Source organism: Rhagoletis zephyria, unplaced genomic scaffold, assembly GCF_001687245.7.
Source record: "Rhagoletis zephyria isolate East Lansing unplaced genomic scaffold, Rhagoletis_zephyria_1.1 Rzeph_scaffold_00003, whole genome shotgun sequence".
In the NCBI taxonomy this organism is placed as follows: domain Eukaryota; kingdom Metazoa; phylum Arthropoda; class Insecta; order Diptera; family Tephritidae; genus Rhagoletis; species Rhagoletis zephyria.
In genome coordinates, this window is record NW_016157087.1 from 1,335,327 (window position 1) to 1,350,109 (window position 14,783).

A 14,783-nucleotide genomic window follows, 5' to 3' on the forward strand; every position below is an offset into this window, starting at 1 on the left:
AAGTTTGAAGTCGCTAGAAAATCGCATTGATTTTTGGTAATTTTTTTTCACGCAAGTTCTTCCATACAAAGTAATTCGACAATTATTTTTTGTATGGAGAAAATGAGCAACACATTCCACTAAAAAAATTGCCAAAAATCAACGCGATTTTCTAGCAACTTTAAACTTGCACTTTGTTATACTAAATTTGAATTTGAATTTTTTTAAAAAATCTGAATAAAAAGTTGCAAATTAGTGTGCAAATTTAAAGAATTTTCCTTAGTTTTGCACAAAGTTTAGAGATTTTACTATTACGTTTTCTGGTGTAAAATGAACTATATTTTTATAAAAAATTATCGAAAATAAATTAGAATAAAAAACTTAGCATATATGGCGAAAAATTCACTGTGCCAATACTTTTGTTCGTCACTGTACATAGGCAAATCCAGTATAAAAGCAAAAAAATGTATATGCATTAATTTCTTTACAAATTAATGGCCTTATTAATAAAAAATAAAGTAGGTTTAAAGAGCTTTATAAATTGACGTTTTCATACCGTAAAATTCCATTCAAAAGTATATTTTCATTTATCGACTTCAATTTGGGGCTTTTACTCTGAAATCCATTAAGCTCTTGAAAGTAATAAGACATTTTCGTCGAGAAAAGTATTATTATCTTCAAACCAAATACAGACACATATTAAATCAAAATACATACAACAAAATGTTTATCGATATCTCTTCATTAACTACGTACATACAGTATCGGTCATATCAATAGCACGCCATTTCAAAGTGATATTGTGTGCCGCTTATGTTTATTTATTTATTTTTAAGAATTTTCAATTAAAATTTTGTTCATTCTCGGACAAACCCCATATATACCCAAGTTCAACAATTTGTAGAAAACTACAAAAAAGTGTAACAAATTTTCACCTAAATTTCAAACTTTTTTCTCGGTAGTGATAGAATTTTTTTGAGGACACAGTTTTTTAGCCCCTGCAATTTTAGTCTGATAATGTGCAAATTTCAAGTAGCTACGAATTACCGTTAATTTTTTAGAATTTTTTTTGTCGCATTGGCTTCCATATAATGAATAAACTCAATTTATTTGTATATGGAAGAAAACCGCAACATCCTTGGCGAAAAAAATTCTTAAAAATCAGCGGTAACTTTTAGCCACTTGAAACTTGCACATTATCAGACTAAAATTAATTGGGCTAAAAAACTGTGTATTCAGAAAAATTCAAACACTTCCGAGAAAAAAGTTTGAAATTTAGGTTAAAATTTGTTGCACTTTTTTGTAGTTTTCTATAAGTTTTTAAACTTGGGTTTATATGGGTTCTGTTAGATAAAGAACTGTATTTTAATTGAAAATTCTTAAAAATAAATAAATAAACATAAGTGGCACACAATATCACTTTGAAATGGCGTGCTATAGATATGACCGATACTGTATGTACGTATGTAACATACATAAGTATATAAATATGTATGTTAGTGAAGAAGATGTAAATACACATTTTATTTTATTTTGCTTTAATTTTGTGGGAGTGCACAATTATGTTAACCGCAAGATATGAGCACTTATCCTATAAAACGACCATAAGTATCGAGAACGTTTACCCACATAATGTATATATGTACATACATTTGAGGAAAACGAAACACAGATGCACTTGTTAAAAATCGTTTCTGCTGGGAATAAAAGTACTTGCTGCCTCCATGGAACACTCATGCATAACAGCATCTGCTTGTTGCCTGCCTACGGTCGGTCGAAAGTGTCAAGTGTGCGGCTTATCTTTTTTGCTTTTAGAATAACGAACCCACAATTCAACATTCAATTGCTTAATTAATGTACCGACCGTTTCCGAATTTATTGATAAAACATGTAAAAACATTAGCATTGCAACACCCTATAAGTCAGAAACCACCCTTTTATTTAAACGGCACGTTAGGATGAACTATTTGGACAACTTTTGCAACACAGTAACTAAAATGTATTTAATATATATACATACATATAATTTATGTATGTATGTAAATAAATACATAATACATAAATATTTGTGAAACTAAAAACGTATAACAGCGGCGTAATTGTCGTGAATATGACATCAACAGCCGCTAGAATGATTGCTGTAGCATAATACCGATTTACATAAATAATATCCTACTTTTTCAAGGGCTATGATTAGCTTATTGATTTTTTTTTAGTGAAACTTCTTAATCGAGTTCGGAGATGTTTGGGTTAAATGGGGCAGATGATGGTAAATATACGAGATAAAGATTAAGATGATAGGGAAGGTGAATATAAAGGCAAATGTGAAGATGAAGGTGAAGATAAGAGAAGATGTAAGAATAATGAGAAGATGTTGGGGGAGCTGAAGACGAAGATAAAGGTGAAGACGCGATGTGTGGAATCCTTATAGGGAAGCGAGACGTATTTACCGGAACAAGAAGAGAGAGGCCGAAATATGCGGGATCAGTCTTCTAAGCATAGGCTACAAGGCCTTATCGAAAGTATTGTGTAAAAGTCTGAAGCCCAACATCAACGAACGGTTTGGGCCTTATCAGTGTGGCTTCAGACCTGGTAAATCCACCATAAACCAGGTATTCACAATACGCGACTTCAAAGCCATTTTCGACAATACAACAACGAGTACCGCAGACGAAGGAACGATGAGTTTTACAACGGAATGACCATAGTGCAGAGAATCAAAATACAGAGGCTCCGCTGGCTTAGCTATGTCGTTCGAATGGACATCGACGCGCCAGAGATACACAGTATAAAAAATTCAGTTTGTATAGGGCTGCCACTCTCTCCCTTTTCCTATAACTCTCATAATTCTCCTCGAATGTGGAATCGGTTTTGTATTACTTGATACCAAGTTCCAGTACTCTATTACAAATACTTCCAGAGATAAATTGAATATACCTACTTATATATGATGTGCCACCCCCTCTTTTTCAATAACGACCACTTTTTTCCATGTGTACTGAATTAATTTCAACCAACCAAATTTCAGTGCACTCTAACAAATACTTTCCGAGATATGTAGGCATTATGAAAATGTCTACTTGTATAGGCGGTGCTACGCCCCTTTGATATATCTAAATTATTTTAAGCCTATGACCATCCTTAGAATGTTTAACAGGGCGATTCTGGCACCTGTCTTAAGATCTGCTAACGAGGAGGTCTTAGCGTTATGCTGTTCGCCTTATAAGTTTTTTTTTATAAGCTTTTATTTAACTTGGTCATCCCGCGCAAATCGCGGAAATTTCCAATCGGTTTTAAACTGACTTCCCGACAAGTTAGAGACTTGAAATTTTCAGCATAGTTCCAATCACGATGACAGTGCAATTTAAAATGTAAATGAATTCCCCATATGATCCAGGGGTCTTGATTCAAAGGCGGTCAAAAAATGGTAAGATTTATGGCTAACAGAGCGTAATTTGCCAAAGAACGTAAAACCACTATAAAATTGTTAAACCTGCCGGCGCGCCGCAGCGGTAGTGTAGCAAAGCTATTCCTAGTCTAGATATGAACCACGTTGTAGGCATCATATCAAGGAGATACAATTAGAAGACTGCTGACGTCGCCCCGCCAGAAGAAGTTAAATATTGCGCCTGAATATATGCCATGCTACAGCGGAAATGGACGACACGCCATTTCTTTAAATAAAATTAACTGCTGCTATATGTACATATGTATGTTTATACAAAACGTAAGCAAACAACATTTTGCTTGCCAAGTCTTCTGTTCTCTTTCATTGCAAGTTGAATTATTTTAATATCTATTGCAAAATTTTGTACATAAAATAAAATAACACTTTTTAATATACAACGCTTTTATAAATGGACTAAAAATTATAAAATAAAATAATGTAAAAAAAATATTTTTTAAAAACAAGCTTTTATTTAACCTGTACAATCAAAGGAATAAAATAAAGTAGTGTAACAAAAGATTTTTTAGCAAGAAAATTTTGTCAAAACTGCACTAAAATGAATAAAATAAAATAAGTTAAGGTCTCGTTAAAGTTACTAAAAGGCATTCAGTGAAAGGAGTTATTCAAACTCTAATGAAAATTACTAACAATTTGTACTCATTTACTTCGTTTTTAAAAAAGCTTGTCGCGCGAATAGCAAACCGGCATTTAAATATCTGCATACATACATATACATACATACCTAACCAATTATGCAGGCCAGGTCTTTTGAACTATCTTGCCTTCTGTCTTTCATTTCTTTTACGAAAGACTACTGTCTTAGTGTTGCGAGCACACACGACAGCTAAGAAAACAAGACTAAAAAGTAAAACACGAGTGCTCTGCTTGAGACAAAATAGTGAACTAACTGTTCTGGTTTATTAAAATTCATACTTCAGTAATGCGAATACATAGTACCGTTTATAGCATATATACCCTATATGATATGGCATTGCTTTACTATTAATACTCTCATCTCACAAAAAATGCGTGTTGCTTCGGATGCCGCTATGTACTCTGCCTCTGCCGTGGATTGCGCAACACATTTTTGTAACTCAGAGTTCCAACTAATAATTCCTTGGCCCAGCACAAAACATTGACCCGAGGTCGACTTTCTCTTTGCTAGATCCATGGCAAAATCTGAGTCACTGAAAGCAGATAAACTAAACTCGTTAGATTTTTCAAAAAGTATACCGTAGTCAATCGTTCCTTTGATGTATCTAATAATTCGCTTCACGGCTGAAACATGCTCATACGACGGGTTCTCCAGAAAACGGCTGACTAATGAAACAGCGTATGTAATGTCCGGGCTTGTTCCAATACTTAAGTACATCAAGCACCCTACGGCCTCTCGATATGGAAACTTAATTGACGTTGTTGAACTTGAAACTTCTAAACGGTGTGAGCTATCGGCTGGTGTCGAAACAGCATTTGAGTCTTGAAGACCAACTCAATTTACCACTTTCAGTGCATAAGTACGTTGACTTAAATGAATTGATCCATTTGAATGACGATTGATTTCAAAGCCCAAGTAGTATTTTACTTCGCTGATTTTTATTTCAAATTGATTACATAAGAAATCAACAACTGGTTTGACGCTCTCTTCACTTGTTGAAGTTATCAAACCATCATCGATGTAAATGGCTAGAACTGAAAGATTGTCACCTTCTCTTCGGACGAAAACGCAGGGATCGACCTTGTAGGCCTCGAAATTGAATCTTTTAACGAAACTTGTAAATTTCTCGTCCGTGACGCCTGCTTAAGCCCGTCAGACTATTGATTAGTTTGCACACCTTTCTGGTTCCGTCCTCATATCCTACTGGCTGCTTCATATACACGTTTTCTTTTAAATCATCATACAGAAAAGAAGTTTTCACATCAAATTGCACAGTGTTCATTCCGCGATTAGCTGCTAATGCCAAAATAACACGAATCGACGAAAATCTTACGGATATCTTATTAAATCTTGTCGGATATCTTCTCGCCCAAATCTGACAATTGCTGCACCAATTCTTGCAAACGTGAAATGTATGTGACCATATTTTCATTAGGTTCTTTATGCATGTCATAAAATTTTGGTACAAAAAGTGAATGCTTGTCTCCGATTTTTGTTCGTAAACACTTTTCAATTTTGCCCACATTTCTGCCGCTGTTTTGCAATTCACGATATGCAATAAAGCTTCTTTGTCAGTTGTCGAGGATATCCCTCGCTGGGCCTTTATGTCGCATTTGTTGAAAAATGCAAGTTTTGACTGCAGTTCGGAATCAGATGCTACCGGTGGCTTTTGCTCGGCCGTGACGTACTCATACCTTCATGAAATTTCAAGACAATTGTGATTTGAAATTAAATTTCCACAAAACTCAATCTTTTTCGTCTTTCAAACAAAATATTTTATCGAGATCACAATTGCTCATCTTTGAATATGTGAATTTTTATAACGCGGTCGAATTAACAACAACAGTTTTTACTTTGTCATTCTTTCTTTTAACGCAAAGGCCAATAACCTGTTGCGAGCACACACGAAAGCTAAGAAAACAAGACTAAAAAATAAAACACGACTGCTCTGCATGAGACAAAATAGGGAACTAACTGTTCTGGTTTATTAGAATTCATACTTCAGTAATAGTTGCGTTCCAGGTGCTTCACGATATTCACGAAATTCACGATTTGCAGGAACAGCTGTTTTCTCCATTAATAAACTTAATGGGAGGTGGTCACCTGGAACGACTTCCTGTAAAAACCTGCAAATCGTGAAGCATCTGGAACGCAACTAATGCGAATACATAGTACCGTTTATAGCATATATACCCTATATGATATGGCCTTGATTTACTATTAATACTTAGCCAGAAATGCCCTGTAAAGTAGGTGTTTCAAATTTGGTTACGATCGGTCAAGTGGCTTAGGACGCAACTCCGTGCGTATCTAGATATGTATATATATACATACATATATTATTGAAATTTCTTTCTTTTAGGGATGGTTTTCGATTCTTAAAGTCGATTAATCACCTCTGATAGTTGACTATGTGACTCAAAATTACGTTTTGAAAATTTGCAAAAGAAATTGTTATTATTATGATTTGGTAATGATGACAACCATCCATACAATTTATAAATATCCACACAAAATATATACAGTAAAACCTCGAACACTGAATATATCAAAGTGTGAGCGCACAAAGTTTTCCATGTATTTTATATGGAGAAAAAACAACTTTTCGTAGAAATGGCGCTTTGAGCACTCCCGAAATATTTTTTTGATTTCAAAATAAAAAAATTGGGGAATATTTTTTTCGATATAGATCAATCCTAGGGTGTGCCGGCATTAAAACTCCGACTTTATTTTTTTGGACCACTCTACTGTATATGTATGTTCATATTGCATATTTCAACTATTCCAACTAACCTTCAAATCGTGCTTTAAATATGATCTTCTATCACTGGAACTTTTTCTGTGTAGTGGCCTTAAATCTGCGCTAAATCCGGCCTTGGGATCTTGATCTCCATCCAATACTTCAACGAGATATTTAATATACAATATAGCCAATTTCAACGTTTTTATCTGAAATTAAATAATAAAGATGGCGAAACAGATTTAGAGTTGCATTTTTGTTGGCTACGAATCGAAAGTTTGGAATTTTTTAATTTGAAAATTTAAATTTTTCGAATCGTTCGGAAACAAGATTACAATCTTTAGAACAATTTTCTGTAAAAAGTATGCACAATCAATTTTTCACATACATACATATGTGTAGTATATACAAAGATATAATTTCCTACTTTGCTTACATTTACATAAGTAAGATATTTTCTAAGTACATACATATTTATATAGTACTTAATGCACATACATACATATGTATGTATGTAAGTGGTTTATTTACCTTGGATAATTTTGTATCTGATGGTACATTAGGAATTTTTTCTCGTAAACATGTAAAAGCATTGTTGATACTTTGTGTTCTTCTTCGTTCTTTTTTGTTGGCCGTATTTCTTTTCTTAATTATACGCACGGCAGGCACACCGACTGTTTTTGTTGAAGTGGGTGTGAGTAAAATCTCATGAAAGTCTTTTTCCGTATCTAGGAAGAAATGTCGAAAGGTAAAAACATCAAAAAAATTGTGTTTGAATGGAAGGCAAATTTTTGAAAGAATAGAAAAAGAAGAACTGAGAAAAATAACTACGATATTTAAATCTGAATACTAGAGAAAACTTATAGAATTCGTAAAGGAATCATTATTTTCCTTTCCGATTTTTTACCGAATTTTCTAAGATAAAATGTACACTTTGATTCTTTTTTCGAAATTTGGAAAGGAAATTGATAAAGCAATGAAAATAATGCCGAAGGATTTTGTCCGTCGCACGCCACGCGGGTCGTGTATAGGAATTACCCATAAAAAAAACACAAAATAAGTGAATACAACAAAGGGAATATTGAATAAAATAGAAGGAAAGAAAAACTTCCAAAAATTTGATGACAACATTTTACGCATTAAATTTAATACGCATCGATAGACAGGGTGTCCAGATTGTTTTTAAAAAAAGCGCAAATCGCCAATTTGTTCCTAATTCATGAATTCGATTAACAAATCTTTTATTTAAAAAATGAGATCTTGTTATAATATAGTTTTAAAACCAAAAACGAATATAATACCTTCAGAGGGTAATAATAAATAACACAAATCACTTATATAATAGTGATGTACAAACAAAAAAAAAAAATACGCATACTTTTTAAAAATATTTGTTTCAACACATTTTGCAATAGGACTCCGCAATTATTAAATTTATTATAACTCATATTAATTGATTAATCGCACAATCCGTTTTAAGAGCTCGGCGCTAAAAATTAAATAAAAACCTATAATGAGGCGAGATCAGCTATTTCCACAATTTTTTGAAAATCACCTGTAGTGTCTGAATTATTTACATTTCTGTTGTTGTCATATATTGAGGTATACAACCTTTATAACATACTGTTTGATATTGGAAACGTTTTGCAGCAGAAACTATTAGCCTTCATATAACACTTGATTCCAACTATTGAATTATATTTATATTTCGAATATTAGTTTTTGTTGAATTCATTACGGAAAAAATGCGCTCAACAAAGCATGTGAGTGCGGCAAGGATAATAATATGAATTTACTTATATTTCCAAACAGTTTATTGCCTGTTGCGGTTTTAACTCCGTAAGCAATTATCCAAAATTCTTCAGAGTCGGATGGAATGATGATGATGATAAGTTATTCCATGCGAAAGTTAAAAGATTTAAATATTCAGTTTCCGCTGCTTTTCTTTCCATCAAAGTCAAATAGTGAATTGGCAGGCCTCTGAAACTCGCCCTCTTGTGATTCACACACTTTTTTGGTGACAAAATCAAAGCTTTTTTAAAAGTATTTAATTGACTAGGTAATCGTTTCAAAAGTTCTACGATTATGGTGATTAAACATTTTTGCCAGTCTTTTAATATGCTTCTTAAGTCAAGTTTATCACGCAGTTCATTAGCCTCTTCTGTAAAATTATCGTGGAAAACTAAGTTTTGTATAGATATTTTTATAATTGGAAAAAATTTATTTGAAGGGAAAAAATCGCCCAAAAACCGCCAATGGCGATTTCCTAAATTTTTACGCGCAAATATCAAAAAAAAATCGCCAAATTGGCGCGAAATCGCACAAATCTGGACACTCTGTCGATAGATTTCGTAGTTAATATTTGTATTCTATTCAATTTATCAGATTTTCTGGGATTTCTTTGGCCTTAGCAAATTTTCGCTTCAATATGCAGAAATCTGCGGAAATTGAATATAGTTACGATGTACCTTTAATTTTCCCCGCTTACTGTATCAAAATGTTAGTAAATAGTGGACTTATCAACTTTTCACTCTAAGCCAGCGATTCAATGCCACTTTGGCATTAACACTGTATTCTGCGAGTACAGATTCTATAGTTGAAAGAAAAAATAAAAGAATTTTGTCAGATTTTTACAGAGTTTCCTTTAAAATGTACATACATTTCTTTATCAGCTCGTATCGACACTTTCATATGATTTCATTTGAAGATTCGTAAAGAAATCGTTGGAAAATTCGGAAAGCACTTCCGATATACTTAAAGAATTTTAAGCTCTATTGAAAAACTCAAAGTAGCAACTTGGAAGCTAGCATATGTATAAAAATAAATACTTTGGCGCTTACACTTTTGCTAAGTGTTTGGCCGAGCTGCTTCTCCACTTTGGGGTGTGCGTCTTATCAAACAAATGGAGAGACCCACAATTTGGCGCCGCCTCCGAAAGGCAAATGGATTTTATGAGAAGCGTTTTTAAGATAGAAATACACTCTGTGGTTTACCATTGCCTGTTAGAAAAAACTATAAGAAAAATATAGGCAAGAATTACCGTTGATTTTTTAGAACTTTTTTTGTAGAGGGTGTTGCAAATTTTCTTCCATATAACGCATGAACAAAACTGATTTTTATATGGAAGAAAATGCGCAACAACCTCTACAATAAAAATTCCAAAAAATTAGTGGTAATATTTAGTGACTTGAAACTTGCAACTTTTAAAACCACATAATCGAGATCTTTCTAGGAAATCTAATTAAAAAAACCAAATTTTGATGAAAATTCTTTTAAGTTTAATAAATTTTTGTGAACTTTGTGCAAAGCTTTGAAAGTTTTATTTATGTGGTATCTGACATAGATCGACTCATATTTTAAATGAAAATAATTAACAATAAATAAATAAAGATAAGTTGCTAACATCATCATTTTGAATTTTGCTGCTATTATTTTGACGGCAACTGTATCTCTCAGTTTGTTTTTATCGTTTTGTCAATTATATGTCTACGTACATACATACATATTTTTGTATGAACGGTATGTATGGAAAAAAAATCTGGCAACACTACATTTAGCTTACCTTTATTCACAGTTGTACCGTCATTAGTAATGTTGTAAAATAAAATATAATGTAATACATTAATTTCTTACCATCAAATTTTGGCGATGAACCAGAACAATATTGTGGTGATCGGTAGAATGAATTCGAAGATAAATTAGTTCCCGGACATGCATTAGTTATATAACAGCTTGGATTGTTACTTGAATCAGAACAATATGACGCACTCCATTGTTCTAAAATAATGGAAAAACGTTTATACATAAATATTTAATAAATGAACGCGATCTCTTTTTTAAAGGCTTTTCACATAATGATCTTCCATAAAAAAATCCAAAAACAATTGTTGTAGGGTTATGGAAACTTACAAATGTATGTATGTGTAGTGACGAGGAAAAGTATTTGCACAGAGAATTTTTCGCAATATGTGCAAAGTTTATCAATCTAATTTGGCTCCGATATTTTTTTTTATATATAGTTTACACCATGATAAAGACATAGCAAGGTAGAACCGTTCTTTCAATTTGTCGGCCATAATTTTTTTTTGAAGTTTGCCAGCATTTTAAAATCATATAAAATAGAAAATAAAAAATTTAAATTGCTAAAAATTGTTGTTGCTTGAGATTGAAAATAAAAATGTGTGTGTGAGCAAAATGTATTTAACAAAGTTTGATTGAATTTGACATTGCTCTCAGAAGAAGCATCCTATAATGTCAAATTGAAAAAATTTTGTGTGAATTTTGATTCGATTGTTTATATTTTTTGGCATAATAGTAGGTACCTTAAAAGAGAGCCTACTTGAGTTGTCAATCACACCTTGTTTAATACACCTTGTGTGTGAGTAAATTTAAAAATTAAATTGCTTGGAAACGTCAAGAATTTTAAAAGTGCCTCTCAGCGCTTCTACCTTACTATATTTTTATCATGGTTTACACGACACCAAAAAGAAAACATAAAGTCAGGAAAATTCAAAATAAATTTGCATTTAAATTTCTATTTAAATTTTTTATAACCCATTCAATATTAGTATAATAAAGTGCAGGTTTTAAGTTGCTAAAAGATCGCGTTGATTTTTGGCAATATTTTACGCACGGTGTTATTATTTTCTTCCATACAAAAGAAAATGTCGAATGTTTAGAATTTTCCTAAACAAGCTCAATAGAAAGTTTCAAATTAGTAAGCAAAAGTATTGAATTTTCCTGAGTTTTTAACAAAGATTTTATTTTATGTTTTGATGTGGTATATATCTTTAAAATAAATTCGAAAAAAAATAGAAAAAAAAACTTTGCACACATTGCGAAAAATTTTATATTCGCAGATTTTAGCGTGCATAACAATTAAATAAAGGACGCTCAAAATAAGTGCTGGTCTTATATTTTTCACCCGCCTGTCAACAATGCTCTTTAAAATACACTTATGCAAGTTTTATATGCAGCATGTATAATAAATAAAGTTTCATAAATTGCACTTTATTTACATCAAATTAACAAACAACTCAAAAATGCTTAACCGACTTCAAAAAAGGGGAGGATATGAATTACTCGGAATATTTTTTTTTTATTTTTTTTATGTATGCTACCGCAAAGGGCCGGCCGCAAGAGTTCTCTTTGGGGATTTTAGGTAAAGGCATTCGTAACGACCAAGAACACTGAAGTATAGACAAAAGCTCTTTTAATACTGAGTCAACATTAGCATCCAGATTGCGATGAATATTGAGAAAAGCTAGCCCATTGTGTGCTCGTTCTCTGCACATGCCTTGACATTAGCCTGCACCTTAGTTGTATGGAGAAATTTTTTTGTTAAGCTACAAAGCAAGACTCCCCCTAAAAATTTTCCTTTGATCATAGAAACGTGCCTTGTTAAAATCGGACAACGGAAAAACGTGCCTCGAAAGGCCCTAAAGTTCAGCATTTTCATGCAATTTTGGTCACAAAGTGGTAAAAATTTTCTATAAGTCAGTGGCCAATTTAATATATTTTTTTGACACTTGATGTAGTTTAGTGCTTTTCTTTATTCAAAACGCGAAAATTTTTAAGTTTTGTGCTTGGTGCGTTTTTTGGTGCTTTATTTTTAGTTTGAAGACACCAAATCTGTAAATCTTAAAAAAACGAAGCTAAATTAATTGCAATCGTAAATATTTTAGCAACTTTACAATATGGAAACAAAATCATGGCACAATGACAATCGTAAGCGAGCACATGTTTGCCAACAATTTTTTTACACAAAAAGATTTTTCCCATTATGCGCTCGAATAAGGCACATTAAAAAGGGAAATCAAATATCGTTGTTTCAGGTGTCAAGCAGTCGGAAAGAAAAGTTCTTTATGTTCCTTTTGTTCACGAGATCATAAGAGACTGCAGTGTCGGTTTAAACTACCAAATAGTTCATGAAACTTCATTTTTTGTTTTTGCTTTCGTTTGACTGAAATTGTAGTAAAAATTATGCAAACCGAAGAAAAATTTAACATATAAACAATTAGGAAAAAATTCATACATTTTTCTTGAATCTAAGCGAAGCGAAAACGCTGGACATAGCAGCAAATTAGAAAATAAGAACAAGAGCGTTATCGTCGCTTAGACGAAAATATTTGAAAACAGAAAGAGTTCGACCGTCGAGCAAGAGACATTGATATTTATTAATTTAAATCAGCGTCCCTATAAAAAAATGTTTATGCATACAAAGTCCATTAAATACTCCGATAAAAATTTGGTGCTTTTTTCGAAAAAACGCGATTTTTCTTTGTGAAAATTCCATGAATTTGCTAAACTTTGAGGCACGTTATCCGATTTTGACCATTTTTCGCAGGTCACGTTTTTATGACCAAATGAACCTTTCTGGTGGAGTCTTGCTTTGTAGGATAAAGTTGCAAAATAAGGCGCAGGCTACTGCACATGTATGATGATATTCATTGAATTATTTTGCAAAACTATAACTAAATAGAGGAGCGAAGGGTGTAATATACCATTATATATATATATTTTTGCTAATTTTTTAATGGGTAATACAGCCCAACAAAAATATAAAAAAAAATTTTGGTACGGTAAATGTTAAAGCTGTTTCTGATAGATTTTTTTTAGTACTGATTACGAAACCGTAAGCATTAAGTTCCATCAGCTCCAGATTTTGAAAAAAACGAGGTCAAAGTGTCAAAAAATCGCGGTTTTTGCAATATTTTAGAAGCTTTAGCAAAGAAGCAAAAGGTGATAGAACCTTCCAGGTTCGGTAAGCACTTTATCGATTTCCACCAAGCCCAGTTCATTTATTTAAATATATCACTAAGTCTAATTGAGCATATTATCGAAAATGCTTGAAATCGGGGGAAAACCCCAGCTTTTCATGTACATAGTTTAAAGAAAGGTGAAAAAAACTATATTTAATCCGCCCCAACTTATACTTCTTTACTTGTTAATTAAACAAGTAATTTTTAGCAAAAAAAAAACTGACTTAAAAAAAAATATATATATCTCTATATATTTCATGATCCAAAGATCGGATCTAAACCAGATTAGTATGGGACAGTGAAAAAGTTGTGGAACAAATATTGTTAACGAAGTGATATTCTGCCGAAATGCGCAATAAAATCTGCGTTTTGCTAACTTTAGTCCTGCAATTGCCACGTCCATTTCTAGGCGTTTGTCACCTTAAAGAAAAGTTCTGCTATACAAATATTAGACCTGGATAGGTATTCTATCGGAATCTGCAATAAAATTTAAATTCTTGCAAATACTCGATGTTTAACACCTTACTTAATGTATCTCAACATAAGTTTTGGAAAACAAATAAAAAAAAATAAAATTAAAATAAACTTTTTAAATATACAACGTTTTTATAAATAGACTAAAAAGTAGAAAATAATATTTCTCAGTCCCACAGAATTTGTTTTGATAACTTTTGATTTTGAAATTTTAGCAAAAGTCATTATAAACAATTAATGACATTGAAAACGAAAAACGTGGAGCGCATGCAGTACAAAGCATTCGATTTCATTGACAATAGTCAAACTACATAACATTCTACAGCGAAAGTACACATTTGAGAGCGATTTTAAGCGGTCGTTATTCATATGCCCTCATACATACATATGTTACTTTTCATATCAATTCAAGTTTATTACATGCGCCCCCGCTTTTCATTTTCAATGTCATTAAGGGCCAATTTCACAATGCGTAGTTAACTCAGAATCGACAGTTAACTAGAGATTTTCAGTACAATGCGTAGTTAACTCAGAATCGACAGTTAACCAGAGATTTTCAGTACAAAATTCTGTAGTTAACTCCCGATTCTGAGTTAACTACGCATTGTGAAATTGGCCCTAATTGTTTATAATGACTTTTGCTAAAATTTTCAAATCAAAAGTTATCAAAACAAATTCTGTGGGACTGAGAAATATTATTTTCTACTTTTTAGTCCATTTATAAAA

The 14,783-nt window shown here is 32.4% G+C and overlaps 1 protein-coding gene across 1 annotated transcript in view; it reads right to left on the bottom strand.

The window, feature by feature from the left end:
• The window catches only part of Hand (heart- and neural crest derivatives-expressed protein), a 61,540-nt gene that overhangs the window by 14,597 nt on the left and 32,160 nt on the right, over positions 1–14,783 (bottom strand). The window contains exons 2-4 of the mRNA XM_017626319.1: positions 10,456–10,599; positions 7,354–7,550; positions 6,876–7,031 (exon numbers count right to left, since the gene is read on the bottom strand). Coding sequence (XP_017481808.1) covers positions 6,876–7,031; positions 7,354–7,550; positions 10,456–10,599 — 497 coding nt within the window. The remainder of the gene's footprint in view (positions 1–6,875; positions 7,032–7,353; positions 7,551–10,455; positions 10,600–14,783) is intronic.